Source organism: Stegodyphus dumicola, chromosome 6 (assembly GCF_044657685.1).
Source record: "Stegodyphus dumicola isolate Sdum_Otavi_A_Nest chromosome 6, ASM4465768v1".
NCBI classification, from domain to species: Eukaryota; Metazoa; Arthropoda; class Arachnida; order Araneae; family Eresidae; genus Stegodyphus; species Stegodyphus dumicola.
Window position 1 is genome coordinate 143,404,648 of NC_140773.1, and position 27,201 is coordinate 143,431,848.

The following is a 27,201-nucleotide window of genomic DNA, read 5'->3' on the forward strand; positions in this document are numbered from 1 at the left end:
GTATAATATTTATAATATGCTTTAGAAAGAACATGCATGACTGTAAATATATTTATCGATTATTTGTTATATAAAATAGTTATTGTGTATGGTATCTTGCTTCTTTTAAATTTTATAAAGCTATTTACAAATTGGTTGGCTGAATTGATAAGGCTCGTGCGCCAAATTCGGACCACGGGCTGTAGTTTGGAGACCCCTGATATAGAGGGTAATGTTTTATTTTATTACTGCTGTGTAGGTTTGCAATGTACTAACTCAGTCAATTGTTCAGCGGTTGTTTTTAATCTAGATTGCAGAAATCTATATTTGATTGAAATTTGATATTGCATAATTAAATTAGGTTAGGTATACTTACATTAGAGTAATGCACACCACATTGTACACCCTCCATCAATATAATATAAGAAATTTTTCTTTCATCATCTGTAAAGCTAAACTATAATTTAAATGATTTTATTATGCTTTTGTTCTAGCATTTATTATTTTAAATTTGCTTCCTGATAGATAATTAATGTTTGATTTAATAATAATAATTTAGGAAAAAAATAAAAATGAAAAGACTGAATATTAGCCAGTTTCGACACGAACTCCTCTATACTTAAACTAGTATTTCCCACGACACATTTCAAATGGCTTTACGCCAACCTCCCAAAGATCGCCAAAACTGGGAGCCTTTGGAGGGTTGAACTTCCAGTCAACACCTTCGAAAGACAAGTATCCTGCAAGAAGTTCATCAGGAAAATTCACCATATTAAAGAATCTCTTTAACTCTGCTGCTGCACCTATAAATGTTTATGCGTTATCTGTAAAATGTTTTCTAGATTTTACGGATAACGCCTCTTCGACACTCTTTTAAGACAAGAAATAAAAGTTCTGTCGTTAGATCTGTTGCGATTTCTAGATGAATTACACGGGTTGCGAGCCAAACAAATACGGCAACATAAACTTTGTTTGATTCCTGTATCATTAAATGCAAAATTTTCATTAACACGCTCAGGTGGCAGATTTCCAATTAACAGAGAAGAAATAGAAGGATTTGCCTTAAAACAAACAGCGTACTGATGCAAACTTTTCTCAGACCAATATTTTTCTCTCACATAATATAATAAAGTTTGTGGTCCCACGTGAAAGCAACGTTTGCGAAAATGCATTACAATTAAACTTTTTTTTTTTTTTTTTTTTTAGTGGAAGCACCACAGGAGGATTTTTACAGAACTCAAGATTAAAATTTTGGAGACGACCACCAACTCTAATAATAGAAATTTTATCAATAAAAAGGGCTAAACCTTTTAGCTTACTATTCGGGGCTACTGTTTCACCTTTAGATAAATTTTTCAGCTCTGCCGTAAATTCTTCAGATTGTACTTGTCTGCTTGCTCTAGATCAGCAGCTGTTACATATCCTGACCTTTTGGTACTTGGGTTTCTTGCATTATAGATAAACCTGAAAAGAAAACTTAAAACACGTAAAGTTTAAGTCCTTTGTTATACTAAAAGGTTTCAAAGAGTTAATATTATCACAGTCTTTTCTCAGCATATTGAAATACTCATCCTTTTTGGCACTAAATTCTGAAGCTCAGGAGTAATTTCCTTTAGGAAGGCAGGTCCAGTCCACCAAGTTGAACAATTTATAAGAGAATCACTACTTGCACCACGGGTCAGTGAATGGCTGAATTTTCATCTTGCTTAGTATCTTAAATACGAATATTTCAAGGTCAATGGCCCAATAATACAGTATACAAAAGAATAGCTATTTATGTATATATAATAGATTTTGAACCAGCTAATATACTTCTTAAATGAGGAATAATTCTTAAACGAGGTGTTTAAAATAATAGAATTTAACCGAAGATTTAGTTCCAGATGTACGGCACTATTTTCATCATTATTTACTTTTGGAGAGAGGAAAAGTTTTCACTGCCTATCCATACTCATAAATTCTTTTTCAATCCACTATCACCCTACGGATGAAAGAATTTAATGTCAAGGTGCACCACAAGACAACAAATTCGTCTTATTTATATATATATATAAAGAAATGCCTGTTAAAGTAGTAGGTAAAAAAAGTTGGTTTGTTGGAAAATATTTATTTGAAATTCTAAGTAACTTAAAGAACTATGGTGTTGGACGCGTAGTTCTTAAAAATAGTTTTAATAAATATCCAGAAATATCTTATTACGTTATTCGAAAAGTGGTACCTCTGAGAGAAGTTATTGGTATCGGCCCTGATGTAAGAATTTATTTGAAGTTTTCTTAAATTGTTGTTTCGAGTGTGGATAAAAATTTAGTTTTCAGAAATAAACATTTTATGAATCAGTGGCATCTAAAAATAATTTTCTTCTTTAGGAAAATAATTTGTATAACCTTTTGCATTTTTTTTTTTTAGGAATTAGTATATGGAAAAGTTTGGGTGGATGAAGTATATCGAGGTAATGTTTTTATCATTTTACTACTATATGGTGAGAAAATGTTTACGAGGAATAATTTGAGGGTAAAGTGCAGAATCGCCCACTTATTTCTTTGGCGCTTTTTACAAGAGTAAGAAGAGTTGAATTTTTGTCAATTTTCTTTGACTTTTTAAGTAGAAATAGGTCGATGTGTACATGGATTAAGTCGAGTGAGTGCGCAATGCTATTTTTGTGCAATTCTGGGATTTTTTTTAAAGTGAAAATAGGCCGATGTGTACATGGATACCGAGTATGTGCAATTCTTAAAAACGCGCCAAGCAGTTTTTAATTCTGCACTTTCCCCAATTTCGATAACATTACTTTTAATCAAATTAGTATTAAAAATTTTTAAAGTGGCAGAAGATGATAATTTGTTTCATACACTGTAAGTATGTGGTTCCTCATATGTAATTCTAATCTATTAAATTCTAAATAAGAATATTACTAATAGTTAAAACTCTAACACATGGCACTTTTTTTAAAGTTCTATGTTGCCAGTTTAGTATTAGCTGTTACAGCAATTTCAAAGAAACGTAATAGGAAAAGGAAATAGATAATAGAAAGAAAAACTTTAGATAGTAGTTTGTGCAAGGCCTCACAGACTAATTTTTAACTATTAGTTCTGATGTTTTTGAATTTCTTTTTGACATGGTGCCAGAACTGGCAAATTAAATTGGCAATCTATAATGTGCAAATTTGTGACATACTTAATGTATTAGCACAACTTCCATGATGTAACTGGTGATTTTTACGGAAAAAAAAAAAAAAGAAAGAAAAGAAATGTTGACTTATAATTGCAAAATATTGATTATTACATAAACAAATGTTACTGCACACTTTATTTTGCATTTTAATTTGGTATTTATATTGAAATACAGTCAATTAATGTACTTACAAGCAGGTTTCTGTTTCTTTTGGTGTGAGGGAAGTTTTGTGGTCACCGATTGAACAAGATTCAAAGTAGTTGTTCCTTTTAGCAATATTATAACAAAATACTATATTCCTGCAAAAGTTTTAGTGCTTACGTATTATCTTGTCAACTGTAATAGACCTACCATTGAACCATGAAATATAGCAGGGATCCTGCCAAAGATGCTCCAATTTTTCTGTGGAATTCTCAAGAACCGAGTCCCTTTATTTAGTAAGTAATCAGTATTTGATCTGCTTTGGTTCTGTGCCTCATAAAAAGGTTTTCATCAATTTCTACTCTTTTGTTAGGTCTTCTAATGTTACTGAGAGCTCTGTTTAGAATGCTATGAGTACGAACTTCTTACAAGTAATTGTTCCAGTCAGTCACTGTCTTCTGGGCCATTACTATATACTTTTTATGATGTTAGGATTCTATAACTTTGGAAATAGTTCACTGCTTGCTGTTCTATGGAAGGCAGGTTTCAAATTTTAATCTCTTGTTTTTCAAAATGTACTTCTCACGTTAAAATGTACTCTCACAAAAATTAATGGAAAAAAAAAAAAAAAAAACCAATAATTATATTCTTGTTCATAAAAACTAAACCTATCTTATTGAGAATCAGTCAGGGCTACATTGAATGAAATCGCAATTGTAACGAGTGTGTTGTTATGTGACACTTATCCATAATTAATTCTAAATTGTACTTGGTGGCAGTTTCATAGTTGATGGGATAATAAATGAGTACCAAATTTTTACTCCAGTTTCTTCCTCTGCAAGCAAAGTCCTCAAGTACATATTTAAAATTGAACTAAGTAAAAAAATACCACAATTTGTTTTTAAAAACTGTTAGAACTTTGAATACAATAAAAAGAATGCATTCCAAAATGGTGCTATTGCTTGACTCAAGAGCTATGATGAAAATGGTTGCCAGAATTTGGAGCATTCTGAAAATTTGGCTTTCTAAGGTGATTAAACTAATATATAAGTGCCAAATTTCAAATATCATGCAAGGTATATTAAACCAAATTTCAAATATCACAAATATGTTAAACCAGATTTCAAATATCATGCAGTATACATGATATTTGAAACATTAGCTGATTTAAACTCTTCATCATTTCTGTGTGAATTCATAATAGGTATTATGAATTCACACAGGAGTATGTGGTGCAACTTACCTAAGTTGCACCACATACTCCTGTGGAATTCTGAAAGAACTGATGTCACTTAATTTAATCAACCTTCAGTATTCAACCTGCTCTATTTTCCCTCTTTGAAAAAGGTTTTTGTTGATTTCTTTTTGTCTGATCTTTGGAATATGGTAACTGGTAGTTTGGCGACATTTTGGAGGTGATAAAGGTTACTACCTAGGACTTTGGTAATAATGTGAGAAGTACTCAGTTCCGATTACGCATTATTTTGTGTGAGGGAAATGAGAGATCATGAGATATGTCATGTGACATTAATGGACGAATTACAGTTCTTTAATCGGAAAAGGGGGGGGGAATTTGGAAAACTGTAGTACTATATTATTTTGTATTAAGCTTCATTGTGTGTTGTGTGAAATAGTGGAAGTGTGTGTGTGCCACGTAATGAAGATTCTGAAGATTAGGTAAGTTAGTATTTTTAATCATTTGAGGATATTATTTTTATGCATTGTTCTAAATGTAAGGAGTAAATAAATTAATATGATATTATTGGAAAATTGTTATTAGCAATGATTTAGTTTAAAGTAATTAGGATTGTAATCTAATTTTTATTAATTTAATGTATGTGCTTATTTATATTTTAAGTAGTGTTTTTTAATTTAATTATATTTGGGACAACTCTGATATACGCCCTAATTTCATAAATGTGGCGATATGTGTTCTGCGCTGGTTTTTGGTGCGATTGTGTGTTCTATGGCAACCCTGTTGACGTTGAACAATCTTTAGCTGGAGCTCGTTGATTCACGTCTGTGTCTGAGAAGATGGGAGGGAAAGATAAAGAAGTTGTTGAATTGAAGTTCGGCTAAAGGAAATATCATTGTGGCCATCCTGTTGAGGGGTAGTGGGTATTTGGAGGTGGGGAAAGAGGGTCTGGGAGATTATTTTTAATGCCTGTGCATGATAGAAGTAGGGATTTGTGATTTTATTTATTTGTGAACCATAGTATGAATTTTCAGGAGTGTGTCTGGCTGTCATGTAAATACGATAGTGATTACGTGGCAGCATATTAAAGGCGGTATGAAATTGGCATTTCTGCTGCTCGAAAAAGCATTAATTCATGGTAAGTGCATTTTATTTTAATCTTGTTCTTATTTTGTAGAATGTTATATTAATTGGTTATTTAGTATGAATTTCTGTCGTTGTTGTTTTTGAAACAAAACGCTGTGTACATGGTATTATTTGAAATTTATTGTTATTATGTTATTTTACTAAAGCAAGATGTGCGTAGATCGTAGATTCGTTCCTTGCCTAAATTGTGCAATTCGTAGATGTTTTTTTAAGTTTAAACAGGATGCTGTGTACACAGTATTCTTTGAAATTTATTGTTATGTTAATTTATTAAAGCGAGGTGTGCGTAGTTCGTAGATTCGTTCCTTGCCTAAATTGTGCAATTCGTAGATGTTTTTTTAAGTTTAAACAGGATGCTGTGTACATGGCATTCTTTGAAATTTATTGTTGTTATGCTAATTTATTAAAGCGAGGTGTGCGTAGTTTGTAAATTCGTTCGTTGCCTACATTGTGCAATTCGTAGACTTTTTTCAAGTTAAAACATGTCACTGTGTGCATGGATTCTTGTCAAATATTTTTGGTTAAAAACTTTACGTTTTTGCTATCTAAATTTTTTGTTTTTGTTTCAGATTTTTAGCTTAAATCGAGTGTTCAAAACGTAGTTTTTGCATGTGCGAAAACCGCGTTTTTGGAGACATTTTAGGCTTAAAGTTCGAAATATAGACAAAAAATTTAGATAGTAATATGGCAGCGTGAAGTTTCTCGCCAAAAATGTTTGCCGAGAAATTTGGCGACTTGAGGGCGCATATCAGAGTAGTTCCTTATATTTTAATTTAATGATCGTGATTTTGTGAGTTATATGTTTGTGGTATTTTGGAATACGTTTGAGTAGAATACGTTGAGTATTTTCATGCATTTTCGTGAAATTTTTCTAATTTATGAGAAAAAAGCAGTGTACATGGATATAGTGAAGAGTGTGCATAATGCCATTTTTGTGCAATTCTGGGATGTTTTTTTAAGTAAAAATAAGTCGACGTGTACATGGTTTAGTGATATTTTAATTAAATGATAGTTATTTTGTGAATTCTATGTTTGTAGGAATTTGGTATACGTTTCAGTTGAAGTAAACGTGCATGGAAGTAATTTAAATATTTGACACTAAGTATTTGTAACCATTTGTAATGTTTGCGGTATGAATTCATTGGTGACGTTTATAATATACAGTCAAAAGTTGTTAATTCGGAGACCCATAATCCGGAATGATCTATAATCCGGACCTCAAAGCTAAAAACTTTCTGCGCATGCGCTGCGTTGACACATGCGCATATGCTTTTAAGCGTGCGCGTAAGACCTTTTACCACTGTGCATATGCGTGTGCGCAAGCACAGAATACGTTTTTGCGTGTGCGTTTTATGTATAACGGACGGTATAATCTAAAATTATCTAATTATCTATTTCAGTTAATGTTGATGATTGCGTTGTTCCTTAATCTTCGAATTGGATCCGGCTTATTATTTTTTGCAGACTGTAAGAGCAATTTTATAAAACTTGAACTTTCGATTATGTCAAATAGAATCTCCGATTCTGGAGCTCCCAAAGGATTGTACAAAACGAAAGTATGTTTCGATGTCCATCAAACAAAAAGTGGAATTGCTGTAAAAAATGGATAAAGACATGAAGAATGTGACAGAGAGGTTAGTGAAAATGAAAAAATTTCGATTGACAAGTTAGTCGGTATTCTCGGCAAAACAATTAACGGGACTTGAACAGCCGAACTTTGTAACTGAACAAGAAATTGTGTCTGTTTATAGAATTAAAGAGAAAGTATTATCACATAAAACGAAGCAACTTAAAACAACTTACATTGAAAGAAATGTTTAATAAAGTAAACAAATAAATATTAAGCTTTTTTTTTGTAAGTTTTGATACCCTTTAGATTATAATTGTTCTTTATTTCATAAATTAAGGTTTCATATTTTTAATTTTAGAATTTCTGCATGCCATCTTACGAGATTTAAACTGATGATCTATAATCCGGAAAAATCGATAATCCGGAATCGCCGAAGTCCCGACGAGTCCGGATTAACGACTTTTGACTGTAATAGATAATTTAGAGGTAAAAGTTTTTGGATATTTTATTTATTTTATACGTGGAAATGTTCAACCTTGGAAAGGGTATATACTTTTTCGCGATCAGGTAATTTCATATATGTGCTTTTTACCGAGTTTAAAGATTCACAGAATTTTTTTGCAATTTTGTGCAAATTTTTGTAATTTATGAGAAAATAGCAGTGTAGATGGATAAAGTTAAGAATGTGTGCAATGCCATTTTTGTGCAATTCTGGGATGTTTTTTTAAGTAAAAATAAGTCGACGTGTAAATGGTTTATGTGTATGTGCTATTCTGAAAAACGCGCAAGGAGTTAGCGATTGTGCACTTTTTCCCAATTTTGCAGTTAATATTTGTCATGATTAAGCAGTTTTGTTACATAAAATTTCTAGCATAAGTGTAATTCGGCTAGTAGATTGTTGGAAAAACTGTTCAGTAAATAAAAAGAAAAGAAACATGTCTTTACTTCGTGAAGACAAAATGGCGGCGAAAAAAGAAATAGAGGGTTGCTGTAGCAGAGTTGGTCACCAAATTTTCGGAAAAAATCGCCAAGTTACCATAATCCAAAGATCAATTTTTTTTTTTTTTTTTTTTTTTTGCCATCTAGTTTTGCTGGAAGCCGTCCTCCGAACCCTGCGAGTCCAAACTTCTCACAAATTATTGTTCTAATGTATTGCTGTTTTGTTGGCAATAATCAGCTTAGCATATAATGTCCATTAATGCTTTTTTTTTTTTTTTTATGGTAGGATCCTATAACCTTGAAAAATAATTCACTGATTGCTATTTTGTAGACGGCAGGTCTGAAGTTTTCTTTTTTCTTTTTCTTTTTCTTTTTTTTTTTTTTATAATTCAACAAAAAAAATATAGCAATAACAGTTCATTTTTATCACTGTTCATAAAACAGAACATGACTTATTGAAAACCAATTGCAGTTGCATAAAATGAAAATGCAGATTTTGAGTGTGTTGCTACCTTATCCATAACTGGTGCTAAATTGCACTGCTTGGCAACAGTCTCACAATTGACGTATGTTAATACACTTAAGTACCCAATATTCTTCTCCATATTACCAAAAGTAGATGGTTTATCAGAAACTCAGCCACTCATTATGAATGACACATCCAGTAATTTAGGATTTTATTGTTAAAATTACTAGAAGGTTATATAAAAACATCAGAAAAGTAAATAATCCATCTACCTCATTTCTTATTTATGATGTATATAGCAATGATAAAGTAACAGGCTAAGAGCTATACTTAAATTGTGATTTTCATATCAGCTAATCTTCTGACTTCCTAGCTCTCTCATTATATTGTATTATTTTTAGTCAAAATCGAGCAGCATTCATAGCAGCCAGTGGATATGATAGCAGTCACCCACCATTAATTGTTGCATGTTTTGTGACATTCATCCCATTACTTTACAGAGTCTTTTTTTTTTTTTTTAGCAGAGACGTGAAAAATGTGCAGTGCCCTCACCGGGACCTAAACCCTGGACCTCTTGTGTACACATTGAGTGTGCTTCCAGTTAGACCACAAAGGCATGTGAAAAAAAGGGAGAAAATACCTTATACAGTCAAAAGTCATTAATTCGGACCTCAAAACTAAAAACTTTCTGCGCATGCGCCGCGTTGACACATGCGCATAGGCGTTTAGGCGTGCGCGTAAGACCTTTTATGACTGCGCATATAAGTGTGCGCAACTGCAGAATACGTTTTCGCGTGCGCGTTTTATGTATAATGGACGTATAAGCTAAAATTATCTAATTATCTATTTCAGTTAATGTTGATGATTGTGTTGTTCCTTAATTTTCGAATTGGATCCAGCTTATTATTTTTTGCAGACTGTAAGAGCAATTTTATAAAAGTAAGCTTAAACTTTCGATTATATCAAATAGAATTTCCGATATATATTTGTTAATATGTAAAGGATCTAAAGCGAAAGTATGTTTTAAAATCCGAAATCTGTTTATCAATTTCACGCTGCTCGGCGGGGGGAACGCCGCGGCGGGCGCATAATGAATTGGAAGTTGATCTGTCAGCACTATCCTTATCTTCAGCGCAGATGTTTTTATTTTATTTGGCTTATAATTCCTTACCAAATGTAGTATTTCATCTCGATATGCTCCGTCTTTGATATGATTTAAAACAAGTTCCTCGTCATTATGAATCGCTTCCGATAGCGAAGAAAGTAACAGAGGTTATTGAAAACAAAAAAATTTCGATTGACAAATTAGTCGGTGTTCTCGACACAACAATTATAGGACTTGAACAGTGGAACTTTGTAACTGAACTAGAAATTATGTCTGTTTAATAGAATTAAAGAGAAAGTATTATCACATGAAACGAAGCAAAACTTAAACAACTTGCATTGAAAGAAATGTTTAATAAAGTAAACAAATAAATATTAAGCTTTTTCTTTTTGCAAATTTTGATACCCTTTAGATCATAATTGTTCTTTATTTCATAAATTACGGTTTCATATTTTTAATTTTAGAATTTCTGCATGCCATCTTACGAGATTTAAACTGATGATCTATAATCCGGAAAAATCGATAATCCGGACTCGCCGAAGTCCCGGCGAGTCCGGATTAACGACTTTTGACTGTATATCTCCCTTTTAAAGAGTGACTGGAAATGAGGAGACCCAATTCCCAAATTCTGGTGGGGATGAATTATTGTCCACCACTTTTGATTTTGTGTGCCACTTTTAGAGTGATTAGGTTTATTGATGCAGGAAATGTGAAAAATGTGCAACGTCCTCCCTGTGACTCAAACCCTGGACCTCCCAAATATGCGCCGAATATACTTCCAGTTATACCGTAAAAGCATGCAGAAAGGAGGGAGAAAATACCTTATAAGCATATTAATTTCTAAGTTAATAATTAAATATTTATGTCTATGATCCATTCCTTAACCCTGTGTTAGATGTGTATGTTTGTGTTACACAATTAGGTGTGTGGGTGGCATGGGTCACCCACTTATCAAAATATATCTAGAATAAGGAAGATTATTTTTGTGCTACTGCTGCCATAACAAACACCAATAACTAATGTTTAGCTATTGAAAGGCACGAAAATCAACACACGGTGTTGCAAACTTGTGACAAATATCACTGGGGATAACTGTCATTTATGCACTTAATCTAATTCCTTGCTAAATTTTTATACTGAATATTTTACTTCATTTATCTTATTTTTCCTGATTCTCGTTTTGGCTATTCCCTTCTAAATTCGTATTGCAATTAAAAGAGTTTTTCCCTTCCCAGCCAGCTGCTAGCCTTAGATTTTCCACATTTCCTGTTAACTGCTAAGGTCACTTTTAGTGTTTATTTGTGATGTCAGTGTTGGTTTTATCCCAGCTTGTCCATTCGCCTGTTAGACGTGAACTGTTATGGATTCATCTTGAAATTGCTTAGCATTGTTGAACTCTCTTCATCCACTGAAGTTCCTCCTTTACTGGAATTTTTCTTTGTACTGTATTAAAATATATTACAACTTGCTATGAATATCTGAACTGCGTACAGTTGAATTTTTTTTTTGTGCTATGCTATAATATACTAAATTGCTGTTGTTTAAATTTGTTCCTATGCTGTAAACTACCAGAAAATCACACTGGAGTTACTCTAGGGCCTAGCCGAGGTATCCTAAATAGAATAATGGTTCAGTCAGTAGTTTAGTTTACTTTAGGGCCTAGCCAAGGCATCCTTAATAGAACAATGGTTCAGTCAGCAGTTTAGTTTACCTATTTTAGCTTTATACTGTTTATTGTATCCTAGGCAGAATTTCTGTTAGGCAAAGTAGTATAAACAGTAAATTAAAAAGGAGGAACAAAACTGTTCATTATATCTGGTTAGCTTACTTTGGTTACTACATTAATAAATAATGGCTTTTCCTAAATTTGCAGCTAAAGATTGGGCACTATAAATTTATAGTATGTGTCAGCCACTGATACATTCTGATAAACATTATGAATTAAAAATAAAAACGAACAAGAACAAACTAAATAAATATAAGTACTAAAAATCAATTTTGAAATGTATTGTAAAATAAAATGATTGTTTTGTCATCATGTTTAAAATAAATGCTGACTTAAAAAAATATGGTAATGTAGTGCTAAATAAAAACAACGAAAAGCTTTTCTGTTAAAAATTACTGCACATGTTTGATAATCATAGATATCATGTTCTTCATATATAAGGAGACATTTATAAAACTTTTTGTACCAATATATGGCTGTCTTAATTGGTATGCTTAGTGATGTTGACTGCCATGATGAGGGTCCAAGTTTAACTTCTGGAGAAGGCATGGATGTTTGTAACTGTTTAGTATCTGTGCAGCATGGGAACATTCAAAATACTATAGTGAGCTGAAGTTTTGTCAGGTGGTTTGGGAAAAGGTGTTAGAGGGCCTCAAATTCATCTCCCAAGTTGTTCTCCATCAAAACTGAAGTGGAATGGGTTCTTTTTCACTACGCACCTGCCATGCATTTTGATGGTGCTGTAGTAATAATATGTGTGCATTTAATTATTCTTGTTTACACATATGCACAATAACTAGATGGGACTACAGATGATTTTGGCATATGTGTGACTTTTCTTTTACAGGCACCGAAAACTGTGACAGGTGCATAATGGGACAGTAAGAAACAAAATTTAACTAAAGTTACATATGAGTGAACTATATTAAAGATACTGATATTTATCTTGTGTTAGAGACTGTTTTCAATTTATTTTAAATATTATGCTTTACTGTTTATATTAAAAGATCTAAGGAACTATAATGCAACCAGTTTCTAATTCTGAACTTGATTTATTCTTGTAATGATATGATATACTACTTTTAAAATGGGTATTCATTATTAATTGCTTATATCTGGTCAGAGAAGTTTTAGATCTTTTTTATTAACATGGATCAAACAATTTTATACAAAAAAATTTTAGTCCCAAGATTGCCTGTTAGCCATCTATTAAATATATTATTTTTTATCTCTTATAAATGTGTTTGTTTTTAAAGTATTACAAATAAGAAGTTCTAAAGTATGTCATTCTGGTTAATCTTTGGATTATGGTAACTTGGCGATTTTTTGGCGAAAATTTCGCGACCAACCCTGCTACAGCAACCTGCTAGTTTTGTTTTGAATGCCATTTTGTTTTCACGAAGTAAAGGCTTTTTTTTTTTTTTCCTCAACATTTTTTTTCCAACAATCTGCTAGCCGAATTACGCTTATGCTAGAACTTTTATGGAACAAAAGTGTTTAATCATGCTGAAGATTAGGTGCGAAATTGGGAGAAAGTGCAAAATCGCCCACTGCTTGCCGCGTTTTTAAGAATTGCACATACTCGGTATCCATGTACACATCGACCTATTTTCACTTAAAAAAACTCCCAGAATTGCATAAAAATGGCATTGTGCACACTCTTGACTTTATCCATGTACACTGCTATAGCCCTAGCTAGTAACCTTTATCGCGTTACCAAAATGTCGCCAAACTACCTGTTACCATATTCCAAAGATTAGCTGTCATTATATTTTGTTTCTTGAAATAATTAACCTAAGATCTGTATTTTGAATGTTTCGAAAAAATTAACTGCTGTTGAAAAGAGCTGTTGTCAAAAGTATGTTTTCTCGTTGGAATTAACAAGTCAGTGAATATATCTTTCTAGAGAGAACTGTTTATCATGCATTATCCTGTAATGGAAAGGATATGAAGTTTCCTATTATTGATCTATTTCTTTATCTATCCTGACAACATCCCTTAGATTGAGGTCCATTGTATATTTAATTTCTTTAAAATGTAATCGTATTGTATCTTAAACTTTTTAATTATATATATTTTCTTGAAAATATTTTAACTAATAAGAATTTGGTTTGTGGACTAAGAAGGAATAGACTGATTTTGAGGAACACCAAAAATATTAATTTTTCATTTTTAATAATCAAATAGGATATTGGCATTGAAAATGGGGTATCATGATATTGAAAATCATAGGTATACTTTATTTCTTCAATATTCTTCTTTGCTTATGAAGAAAATGTATTAGTCATGCCTATGATTTGCAACTGAATCCTGGTTTAAAAATATAAAAGTTACATTTTAGTACACTTTTATTAAGCAAACAAACTTTGAAATGGTTCTTACAATAAGTGACATACTGCATATAAACCATGATTGAAAACAAAAAAACTAGTAACATTACTAAATTACACAAAAGCAGCAGTACATAAGTAAATAAATGCAAAGAGGTTATACATACTTCCTTTTATTACATTATTATATTAAGTTATGGTATATTACAGAAGAATGCACTATTAACTATGATAACCTTCGATAGTTATCATAGTTAATAGTGCAGTTATTCTTCAAACACATTAGTTAGTTGTTCTTCAAACACATTAAAAAACAATTGAAGCAGTTCTATTTCACATTTATTAATAGTCATCATTTTTTTTCATTTTAATCAGATATAAAATAACATTGATAGCCATGCCTGTTTTTCATTCTCACAAACTCTGTTCTAATGTCTCTTGTGGTGATGGCAATAAGGAGCGCGCCTTGCGCCCTCCGATAAGTGTGGCAACCCTAGAGGAGAAGCTTCTTACGAGTAGCGAGCAGAGCGAAACAGGCAGGCTGTCGGGGAGTATGCGCGATGTTCCTAAATAAAGTTTAATTTTTATTGTGCACTATGTCTCGTTAATATTTATATTAATGCAGTAAGAACATAATCTGTGATATGGAATTTGAGGATTGGTGGTAAAAACATAACAGGAAAACTCCATAATGGTAACCTGGACTGTGTTAAATCGTATGAACAGTTCTCAAGCACTTTCGGTTTTGACTACAAGCCATCACTCAAGATCTCCAAACCAGAAGTAATGGATTACATCGGTTTTCATCCTCCGAATCACAGATGAGTACTAATTATAGATCATTTTATAATTCTGTTTTCTACTTATCATTTAATTTCATTTTCTTTAGTAAAATTTTTGCTTTTATTTTGGCTTAAAAACCTTGCACAATGTCTGATGTTCATGCCGTCCAAATTCCAGTTTATAACCGATCAGACCCATCTTTATGGTTTATTATGTGTGAAAGTACTTTTGCTCTTGCCACCCCCAAACCTATCACAGAATCCATTACTAAATATAATTATGTAGTTTCTCATCTTCCTCCAGATATCGCATCACTAGTACGGGATTTACTTATGAAACCAGACCCTATTGATCCATATGCAAAGCTTAAAACTGAGTTAATAAATCGTTCAGGAGAATCTTCTCAGCAAGAAATTCACCAATTATTATCTGGAGAAGAATTAGGTTCTCGAAAACCTTCCGATTTGCTTAGAAATATGAAACGTCGAGCAGAATCTTTAAATGTTCCTGATAACTTAATGTTAGAATTATTCCTTCAACGTTTGCCTTCGACTGTTCAGTCTATTTTGGCAGCGGTTTCCAATTTAACTGTAGATAAAGCTGCAGAAATTGCCGACAGAATTTTAGAAGTAAATCCAACCCCAGGGACTTGTGCCGTTTCTCGCACAGTCGATCAGTCTCTTGAGGATAAATTATTTAAACAAATAGAAAAATTAAACAAACGTATTGATCGCATTTCTCTTTCTCGTGGTCGCTCGCCAAATCACGGAGATCGCAATAAGGAAAGAAGCAATTCCAAAAGGAGAGATTATTCTGTTTGCTGGTATCATAGACGTTTTGGGAAAAAGTGTAGAGATGACAAATGTACAAAACCTTGTTCATGGCAGGGAAACGAAACCAGCAAAGAATAGAGGCGACTTATTCTTTGCCTCAAGTTTCACGTCGCCTGTTCGTTCGTGACTGTAGAACAAACCTTTCTTTCTTGGTCGATACCGGCTCTGACGTGTCCTTACTTCCAGCAAATAATTCTCAAAAACGGAATTCGTCCCAACAAACACTTTTCACTGCTAATTCTTCTACTATTCATGTTTATGGTCAAAAAACACTTTCTTTGGATTTCAAATTAAGACGACAGTTTACATGGACTTTTCTTATAGCAAATGTTAGTACACCCATTCTTGGAGCAGATTTTCTCCATTTCTTTGAATTGGTGCCTGATCTCAGAAACAAATGTCTCAAAGATTTAAAAACGCATTTTAAAACCGTCGGTTGCGTGAAAAATGCAAGCATTTATTCAGTAAAAACTGTATTTAGTGATACACCATATCACAAAATTTTAAAAGAATTTCCTTCAGTTACTAGATTACCAGATCCTAACCAACCTGTTAAACATAACACCGTTCATTATATCATAACTAAAGGTCCACCTGTGGTTGCAAAACCTCGTCGGTTAGCTCCAGATCGCTTAAAAATAGCAAAACAAGAATTTCAAGCTATGATGCAATTGGGGCATTTGAGACCTTCGAGCAGCAATTATGCATCCCCACTTCACATGGTTCCAAAAAAGGGAAGTCTGGAATGAAGACCTGTAGGAGATTATCGAGCATTGAACGCTCAAACAATAAAAGACAAATACCCTATTCCATGTTTAGCCGATTTTACTGCTGCATTGCACAGTACTAAAATTTTTAGTCATGTTGACCTGATTAAGGCATACCATCAAATACCAATTAACCCAGCCGACATCCACAAAACCGCCATATGCACACCATTCGGTTTATTCGAAAGTACCCGTATGCAATTCGGCTTATGCAATGCATCTGCGACTTTTCAACGTTTTATAGATGAAGTCACGCGGGATTTAGAAGGCGTTTACGCTTTTGTCGATGACTTGCTCATAGCCTCTAAAGATTCTGAGGAACATTGCAGGCATTTGAAAGCTTTATTTTCCAAACTTCAGGAATATGGACTTTGCATAAATGTTTCAAAATGCACCTTTGGTCAAACATCTATTGATTTCTTAGGTTTTCACCTTAGTGAAAACGGAATTGAACCTCTTCCTGACAAAGTCAAATGTATTTTAGATTTTCCTCAACCTACCACTCTCACTCAGCTTCGCCGATTTTTAGGCATGTTTAACTTTTATAGATGTTTCATACCTAAAGCAGCACATATTCTTTCTCCTTTAATAAAATTGTTAGAAGGCTATATTAATAAAAAGAAATCTCGTTCTCGTGTTCAGGATTCATCCCCACAATTAAATTGGAACGAGAATGCTTAACAAGCCTTTATTGCTGCCAAAAATGCCATTGCTCAGGCTACCCTTTTGAGACACCCTATTCCCGGAGCCCAGCTAAGCATCTGGGTAGATGCCTCAGACGTCGCAATCGGCGGCACACTTATGCAGTTGTCTCAACAAACATGGGAACCTATAGCATTTTTCTCTATGAAACTCAGTAAAAGTCAACAGAAATGGTCCGCGTACGATAGGGAATTATTTTCTATTTATTCTGCAATTAAGAAATTCCTACACATGTTAGAGGGCAGAAATTTTATAATTTATACGGATCAAAAACCGTTAATATACGCTTTTAAACAGAACCCTCATAAATGTTCACCTCGACAATTGCGACATTTAGATTTTATTTCTCAGTACTCTACTGATATTAGGCATGTGCAAGGTTCAAAAAACGTCGTTGCTGACGCTCTTTCAAGAATCGAAATTGATTCCATAACAAAATCTCCATTTTTGGATTTTAAAAAATTTTCGGAAGCTCAACGGCATGATCCGGAGGTACAAGACCTTCTCAAAAACAACACATCATCTTTGAAACTGGATTTTAAACCGTGCCAATATTCTGATGGTAATATTCTTTGTGACATATCAACAGACATTCCTCGTCCATTTGTTCCGAATTCCTTTCACAGACTCATCTTTAATCATCTGCATAATCTGTCACATCCAGGAATTGCAGCTACTACGAAGCTTATTTGTTCTCGTTATGTATGGCCCGATATGAAATGTCATATCAAAAATTGGGTGAAATCCTGTGAATCTTGCCAAAAATCGAAAATTACTAGGCATACTAAAGCACCACTGGGCACATTCTCTCTTCCTGATGCACGTTTTTCAGAAATCCATATGGATATCGTCGGACCGTTACCTCCATCAGAAGGCAACATGTACCTTTTGACTCTAATAGATAGATTTTCCAGATGGCCTGAAGCCATTCCCATCCCGGATATGAAAAGGGAAACCATTTGCAGAGCCATCTTCAACTGTTGGATATCTCGTTTTGGCTGCCCATCGATCATAACAACAGACCAAGGTTCTCAAATGAGATCTGCACTTTTTGCAGAATTCACGCGCATTTTGGGTACGAACAGAATCACAACAACAGCCTATCATCCAATGTCCAACGGCATTGTTGAACGATTTCATCGACATTTAAAATCTTCTCTCAAGGCTCACGAGACCAATAACTGGACTGAAACATTACCAGTTGTTATGCTTGGTATTCGGACAGCCGTAAAGGAGGATCTACAGTCATCTTGTGCTGAACTGGTGTACGGCACAACTCTCAAGCTGCCTAGTGATATGATAACGTCATCTAAGATATCTCCGTATGACACACAATTTATCACGAATCTTAGGCATAGAATGCAACAATTGAATCCAATAGCAACATCTGCACATTGCCAAGAAAAATGTTACGTAAGTGCTACCTTAAAGTCGTGTACGCATGTATACTTACGTGTCGATCGAGTAAAGCCACCTCTGTGCCAACCATACACAGGTCCGCATAAAGTCCTTTCTAGAACGGACAAAACTTTCACAATTGATGTTAACGGTCTGAAATCTACTGTGTCTATAGACCGTGTGAAACCAGCCTATTTGCTTTCGGACTCTAATTTGCCTGAACTGAAAACAAATAAAGACTTAAAGACAGTTCAGCAGAATAAATCTGCAAACGAACTCTCTAAGACACAAACTGTCACCAGATTGGGAAGACATGTTCACTTCCCTAAGAAACTTGCTTCTTACATAACAATTTAAAACATTTTTTTTAAATTCATATCTTAACATATTTCTTGTTATTTCATGTTTATTATATGTGTCAATACCTTGTTATGTATTGAATTTCATTTTGATCTTTTCTAATTTTATATTCTAATTTTGTAATCATGTAAAAATACCCGACAGTTCGGATACTCTGAGATAATTTCATAACCTATGTCGTTCCTTTGAATAGCCATTAAAGGAACAGGGGGGAAACTCTGTGGTGATGGCGATAAGGAGCGCGCCTTGCGCCCTCCGATAAGTGTGGCAACCCTAGAGGAGAAGCTTCTTACGAGTAGCGAGCAGAGCGAAACAGGCAGGCTGTCGGGGAGTATGCGCGATGTTCCTAAATAAAGTTTAATTTTTATTGTGCACTATGTCTCGTTAATATTTATATTAATGCAGTAAGAACATAATCTGTGATATGGAATTTGAGGATTGGTGGTAAAAACATAACAGGAAATCACCATACTCTCAACATGATCAGAAATGTATCCTTATTGTTAACATTGTTAACAGATCGCCACCATAATTCAGCAAGCTAACTTGACAACTTTGCAGTATTGTACCTGTCATATTTCATATAATTTTTTGTTTAAGATGACCCTATAGTGACAGGGATGTTATGAGAATGTGGTGATTTATCCTGATATAAGCAAAGCCAGATCATGTTATTCATACTTATTAGCAAAAGCAAATACAGGGTCACCAATAGTACGAATACTGTATTTTTTTTTTTTTTTTTGGCTCTTTACATTGTTTATTAAACTATTTTTTTTAACCCTCTAAGCATTATGAATGGCTTTATCTGGTCATCAGAAGTTTTGCTACTTGGCATATATTAGCTTATAATTTTAGATATTTTGCTTTCTGACTTTCTTTGATAATGTAAATATCATCTTAATGAAGGTATGTTTATGAAAATACAGACTAAAATAAGTAATTTAGAAAATCAATTAATAAATGCTGTTTAACTACTGGTCTTCATGACAGACCTAAAATCCTGCACCGCTCAGAGGGTTAATATTATATATTTTGTGCTCATATCAGGCTATTCCTGTTGTTTATATTTATCATGTATTTCATATTCTTTAATACAAATTATGTGCATTATTGCTATGCTGAAACGGGATATCATAGTTGTAATAAATAAAAAATTTGTAATCTGAAAAAATAATCAGCTAGAAAGAAGTTTTGATAAGAAGTTTAAATAAGAAGTTTTATATCAAACCTGAAAAAATATATTCAAAATTGAAAAAGAAAATTTGGGAGCACTCAATTGAGATTTCATGCGATGTGAAATGAAATTAAGAATGAAGATTTATTTCTAATAGTTCTGAAGGTGTATGCCTAATAATTACAGCACTTGAGTACTTTATTAGTGAAATAAATAAAATGTATTTGATGTGCATATTATGAGGTTTGCACTAAAGTTTCCATCGCTACTTTTAAATAATTAAGCTGTTTGAGGACAGGGGATGAGAAACTTTGGTAGAAGTACATAGTCTGGCACATAGCTGCTCCAAAAAATGTGTTCATACTTTATTTGGCTTGGCTACCGACAAGATACATGTTCGACATTGCATACTATTCTTTCTCAACCTTAGCAAAGCTGTTGCAGAAGCCAAAAGAATAGTCAGTGAAATGTATTGCAAAGACAGCATTGCTGCAAATACAGTGAGAGAATGGTTTGCATAGTTTAGGAAGAAAGATTTCAACCTGGCAGACAAGCCAAGAAGTAGAAGACCGCAAGAATTCAAAAACAATAATCTGAAAGCGATACCTGAAGCAAATCCATGGCAGACAACCAAGAAAATGGGTGATAAGTATGGATTGAGCATTCAACTATCATTAGATCTCTGCACACATTTGGAAAGATCCAAAACATAGGCAAATGGATTCCACTCAAGCTTACGGAATGCAATATTGAGAATTGTCTGAACACTTGCGAGTCACTTTTTGCTTGCCTTGAAAAAAAATCTTTTCTTGGAAGATTGTAACAGATGAGAAATGGATTTACTACAATAACATTAAACTTTGAAATTCAGGGGTAAATCATGGTCAGCTGTAAATTTTGATTGCTAAAACGAATACCCACAGCAGAAAGGTTTCACTTTGCATCTGGTGGCATATGAAGGGCATGTTATATTATTAATTGCTAAATCCTGGTGAAACTATCAGTGTTGAATGGTATAGTAATTATTTGCTTTATTTGAATGAAGAAACAAACTTTAATTGGCCATGGAAAGTAACAAATCATGTTGTTGCAAGACAAAATTCATATCTATGAGTTCTATACCACTCTATGAGTTCCTTCGCCCCTTAGAACCAGGCACAGAGGTTCAACCTCACAACTTGGGTCTTCATGACACCCTCACAGCTTGGAGAGAAAGACACATCGCTTCTGTGACACCGATCGTTGACTATGATTTGCTACCTGCCAGTCGTTCAGGCTGCCCATTGCTGAGGGTCATTAGCCAGTGTCCCCGGGCACCACCACGGGTTACTAGAGCCATCTGTTCTAGGACATGCCAGACCCCATGCCAGCCAATAAGTGACCTTTCCAGAGCCTCCAGAACCACTAGGTTCATAAATTTTATACACCCGTGACCAAGACTGCCTAGGTACATCTAGCCAGTAGCTTCACAGAGTTCTCTATGTCGACCCTGGGGGGGATGTCAGCAATAGAAACAATCTTCAACTTATGCTAGAAAGTTCTCTCACATGCAGCATATTCATCTGATCCCATTTCTTCTTATTTAAATCCCTACAGCATATATTTAGTTGGTGCTGTGTAGACACTGATGATATCAAAAACTGCACTGACAGCTTTTCCTTTAAGTTGTCCTCCTTCTTTGATCAGGGAATTAAAAAATTACCTAATTTATGGGCTAAAAGTACTTTTATGATTAAGATTGTATTTTTTCTTTGAAAATGTAATGTGCATTCTCAGTAAAAAATGGTAGAAACTTTTGCATGCATCTGGTATTATAAATGCAATTTAAAATTTTCCATGTGTAAAAGTATTTACTATTTCGGTGATAATTTTTTTTTATCTCCAGGCCTTGTATTAAAGATTAAATATCTGCTCTTTAATTAACCTTTGTGCACTTTCATTTTAAAGAGCGTTAAAATCAAAACTCCATTATAATTGATTAATCTTGTATTACCTAAAGCTCAGTTTTCTATCCTTCTGTCAAGTTTTTATTATACAACTTAAAAATAAACGATAGAAGTTTCCATCTCCTCTACAAGCCATAAATTATTTCATGATGAGAGTTGAAGGCTTTATCATAGAGAAGGAACCAAGAGCTAACAAGAGCCTTGCGTGTACTGTGTACACACTGGTAGATTTTTTACAATAAATTTGTCAGAGAATCTTTGTATGTGTAAGCATTCATTGTTGCTCCTTCTATGTTACTTTCTTCTGGTTTCTAATGTTTACATCATTACAAGAACATGGAGTGTATTTAGTGGAATTGCATCAATCCTGAAAAAGGTCAAACCATTTATAAGCACACTTTAAAAATCTTCTTCATCGGCTTCATCTTCATGCACTTGTTTTAGCATGTCGTAACTTACTTTTCCAGATTCACTAAACATGGAACAAAACTTTCAATTAGTTCACTGCTGTATTTTATAGAACTGTTACAACTTTGCATGCTAGAATTTTACTGAGAAAAATCCATAATGCCTGTTCTTATGGTGTGCTTAGACATGTTAAAATATGTTATGGAATATCTTTTCCTCTATTCTTGGTTTGCATACGACCAAGCCTGTGTATCTTACGACATCATTCACCAAGTTTTATTGTCATATCTTCTATTATTTATTAGAGCCTCGTCTAAAAGTACTAGGCATTTCCATATTTTTTAGATATCTTTAAAAGTTATAGACAATTATGAAAAAGTTTATCTGCATATAATTGTAAATTTGTTTTCAAAGTTATTATGATTTGTAAAAGCAAATGAATAACTCAATTTTAAATTCATTTTTATTTTTTAAGGGGACGAGGAAAAGATAAAAATGAAGTATTCACTCAAAATAATCTTTCACTCAAAAATAATCTTTCAAACATATCCAAATTATTTTTGGCTAGAAAGTAGTCCCTTAAAAAAAAGTATATTTTCCCTCTTGACTTTGAAGTGTTTTGTATGTCCATTACAAACATGGAGGGGCCAGTATTATGACCTGTAGATGTATGACTGCCAGTGATGTATGTAGGCAAAATATACATTTGTAACAATCTCATAAATAGCCAAATACATCAGTGTTCTTGAAATAATTCTAGAACCATCGTTTTCTAAATTATTATGTGATACAAACAAAGACAGGGATGTAATCCTGTTTCAACAAGATAATGTGTCTTGCCTTGTATTCATCAAGTTCTTTATAATAATATTGATGTTTAAGACTGACCATCACAGTTGCCAGATCTTACCGGACAGAGTATCTTTTGGGTCTTTTAAACCAACTGCCATACCAACACTGAGATCCAAAATTTCCTTTATAAATGTTCTTGAACAAGTTTAGAACGGCATAAATAAGGAAGAATATTATAAATTACTGGGTAGTATGCTGAGGCAGAGTTGCTGTTGCAATTAAAACTAAAGTTGTAAAAACCTGATATTGAAATAGTCAATAACTATCGCATATATTCAGTGATAAAAAATGTTTTTTTATTGATCTCGGAACAATTTCAAAATAAATGTATTATCGGGTGTTTTGTGCCAAGGTTTGTATGCATTCAATGATACTTGCATCATTTTTTAGTATAATGTTATGTAATGTGTTTCATCTAAATTCTTAATACTGCTTTTGTATTTGAAAATGGATAGTATGACAAAATTTTATCCAAAATAAGAAATTTTTGTCATTTATTTAAAGTAGAATTAAAAAAGGAAATCTTTTGTCTTCCCTCTTCTTGCTTTTTTTTTTTTTTTTTTTTTAAATTCTGATGAATTCCCTTACAAACTGAGAATTTATTGTCTGTGTCAGAAGTCAGTGATTCAATTTGCCTTTATCACTGGTTATTATTCAGAATCAGAAATGTGCAGTGTGTTTGATGTAGTCGATATCCAGAACTTCCAAATTGCATTTGCATTGGATTTCAAACGGTCTCTTGAAAAATCTCGCATTATCATACGATGTCTTTCAGATCATCACATTATCCATATGAGGAAAGATTTAAAATAATTTTATCAGCTACGTACGTGTACTATTTCTTCAAACTTGTATATTTTGAAGATCATAAAATTGTGTTTTGAGAAAATGAAGTATACCATTCTGTAAATGTATGGCATTAATGAATTAATTATTCTCTAATGTTCTACACCAGTAGTATTCAAACTTTGAGGAAGTGCGGCCACAAAACTTTGTGACAGCCATTGAGAGCATTGACCTTAACCTGTAACAGGGGACGTGCGGTCTGACGGACCGCGCCACATGTTCCTCCCATCATCCCTATTGCATGCTTTGTCCAAGTGAATGGATTCTTCCCCTAGCTTCACATTTCGTGACCTTCTTTCTGACCCCTTCTTATCGGAATGCTTTGGCAAGTGTATCTGTTGAAGCGGATACACTTGCCAAAGAGAGAGAGCGGTCTGAGCGGTCTGTGAGACCTCACCTCCCTTTCAGTGTTACAATTTTCAGCAGTAGTGAACACATGGCTCTGAAGTTAGGTCCGCGGAGATTCATTTATCCTTCTGATCCATGTTATGCAGAAGAACTGAAAAAAATTCTAGACGAAGTTGGAAGTGATTTTAGTGAAGAAGATGACTGTGAAGAAAATTTCTGCAAAAAAAAAAAAAAAAAGGCGAGCAGTAGTTTTAATGTCATCATTGCATCATTCGATAGAAACAGACTCGGAAACACAGAAACCTAAAATAATTGGTTTTTATAACAGAACCAGAGGTGGTGTTGATGCTTTAGATGAAAAATGTTCTGCCCATTCCTGTAGTAGGAAAACAACGCGTTGGCCTATGGCTCTTTTCTACCGGTTAGTAGATATGAGTACAGTAAACGCATACATTTTGACCAAGGTTATAACCAAAACCCTGTTATGACCAGAATGGTGTTTTCGAAAGAATTAGCGAGAGTATTAGTCCAACCACTACTACACACGAGAGGGAAAAATCCAAGAATAAATCGAGAATTGTGCCTGATGATAAAGTGGATTTTAAGAAAAGAAGCTGAGTCTAAGGATGTGGAGCAGTGCACAAAAGAAGCAAAATTAAAATCAAGAAAAACATGTCGTCTGTGCCCCCCAAGCAAGAAAAGAAAGACAGTATATTTATGTTTATCTTGCCAAGACCCTGTTTGTTTGGAATGCACGCAAAAGTTATACAATGAATATGCTAAAGAAGACGAAAACTAAATTGTATACTATCAGAAAATCAGTGAGATACTGATATTTTAGGTACTGTCAAAATTTTTCTGTATTGTGCTACAAACAATTTTCTGCGGTTAAAATTTGCTTTAAATATTAACTAATATAGATAAAATAATTAATTCAAAATAGATGCATTCTTATTTTTAGTTTTATAGAATTTAGTGCAGCATATGATTTTCATCGAAAAATTTGAGGCTATGGGGAAATTTTCTGGGAAAAATTTAATTTCACTTTAAAGTATAAAAACATGTTTTCTTTTCAGAGTAAAATGTTCAAACAACATCTAAGTGAAATATCATGATGATATTTTAATTAGACGATTTTTAAAAATTTATTATAATGCGCGGTCTCTGAGACCGCACGCCCCCTGTTATGTTCAACTTTTTCACCTCCCCTGTTACGGGTTAAGTTATAATGCCATGAACTGGGATGTTTTAGGATTTTTATCCACCTTGCGACCCCACTATAAATTTTCGCGACCCATAGTTTGAATACCACTGCTCTTCACAGTCTTCTCCAAATAGTTGAGTATGGCATCTGTAACTATATAGTATAATGGTGTGCAAGTATTAAATGTAATCTGTAGTATCCTTACTTAATAGTGTACAATGACTTTCTTCCTTATCGCCATCGGCAGAAGAGCTGGCTAGGTGTTTGTCAGCCTGTTGGATCTTGTCATTGGAATGATAAATGAATTTTGAAAAAAATATACAAAAGCTTTCAGATTTTATATTATGCCCAAAGGACCTTTTGTTAACGTTTTGTGTGTTACCTTTATTTATTAAATGTCATGTTTTTTGCACTTTAAACCACATAAAATTCAACTCAACTGCAGTATCACAAAATATTTAAAAACAGCATATCTTTAGAACTTCCATTACACAGTCTCACGCGCTGGGGATAAAAATGTTTGCATTGATATTCTTTTATTTATTAAATTTTTTTTCGACACATAAGTAAGAAAAACAACATATGTAAATAATTATAAACTTTATCTCTTACTAAAGCTTGTCACTATGGCTTTTCGATTCTGATAAAGTTTGTAGCCTTGGAAAGAAGCTAGAAAGAATTATTTTTCTCGTGTATGTTACATGTTTACCAGTTAAATTGAATTCTTTTCATACGAAATTTCAACTATTAGAAAAAGCTGCTTACATACAAAGGTATTGCCAAAAAAGAGATTGCTCTTAGTCAAAAATGTATGACTGAACTTGTTTACTTTTGCTAAGTACGAATAAAAGTTAATAAATTATATATTTAAATAAGATATATATCACAAATTAAATTAGTTAAATCCATTTACATATTTTTAATGGCAATCTAAATAATATTAACTCAGACTTCAGATCTTAAAATCTTTGTAACATTGTATTTGCAACAAATTTATAATTGAAATGTCTTCACAAGTTGCTTAGGGAGCTGTCAGTTTGAAACCGCTATCTTATACACTATAAGAAATACGTGTCTATTACACATACTAAAGTTAACTTGTGTGTCAATTTTCATGTAATTGATTCTTTTATTTATGTTGCAGGTAGAAAACTGGAAGGTTTGCGACTACTGACATATAGTACATGTTTCACTGATTTTCACCTCATCTCCAAAGAAGATGAAGATAAATATCTGAAGTATGAAACCAAAGATATTCTTAAAATTCTGCCAAAGTATGATGACTTACCTCCTGTATTATCTGAATTAATAAAGGCCAAGAACCTAGATGTGACGGAACCTAAATTGGAGCTCGTGTATAAAAATCTTTCTGAACATCTTGTGTATAAAATTGCTGAAGAAGGTGAAACTCCTGATTATAAATTAAAGGTGAAAATACCCGATAAATTTAAAGTTGGAATTAAGTAAAATATTTCATATTTTGTTATTTTTTTGGCATGTGAGAAAGGAAACTGGGATGTTGCAGTTAGTATAGTATCTTTTACCTAATAAAGATAGGTATTTCTTCTGTTCCTGTTTAGTGTTTTTATTGCTTTTTTAAAACAAACATTTCCTTGGGGGGGGCTCTCTGAAAATGTAAAAAGTAAATTTAAAATCTATACACATGGTTAAGTTATTTATATTGATTAATATTCATTTCACTGTTAATTTCATATGAAACGAAATATATAATAAAAATTTTAAGTCTAGATTATCGACATTATTTTACTTTGAAAATTGAATAAGGCCCTTATAACTCTTCAGTGCAAC

General features: G+C 33.3%; 1 protein-coding gene across 1 annotated transcript; it reads left to right on the plus strand.

Annotated features, from left to right (window-relative positions):
- The first annotated feature begins 1,976 nt into the window (after positions 1 to 1,976).
- On the plus strand, positions 1,977 to 26,963 carry mRpS34 (mitochondrial ribosomal protein S34). Its single transcript, XM_035353469.2, has 3 exons — positions 1,977 to 2,229; positions 2,386 to 2,428; positions 26,537 to 26,963. Exons 1-3 carry the CDS (start codon positions 2,038 to 2,040, stop codon positions 26,857 to 26,859), a joined length of 558 nt encoding a protein of 185 aa, XP_035209360.1. The 5' UTR covers positions 1,977 to 2,037; the 3' UTR covers positions 26,860 to 26,963.
- Positions 26,964 to 27,201: the final 238 nt, after the last annotated feature.

Excerpts from the sequence above, each read along its gene's own strand:
- mRpS34 (XM_035353469.2), top strand. The coding sequence starts at position 2,038 with ATGCCTGTTAAAGTAGTAGGTAAAAAAAGTTGGTTTGTTGGAAAATAT. Across the intron at positions 2,230-2,385 it reads TTATTGGTATCGGCCCTGAT|GAATTAGTATATGGAAAAGT; the intron begins GTAAGAATTTAT and ends TTTTTTTTTTAG. Across the intron at positions 2,429-26,536 it reads GGTGGATGAAGTATATCGAG|GTAGAAAACTGGAAGGTTTG; the intron begins GTAATGTTTTTA and ends TTTATGTTGCAG.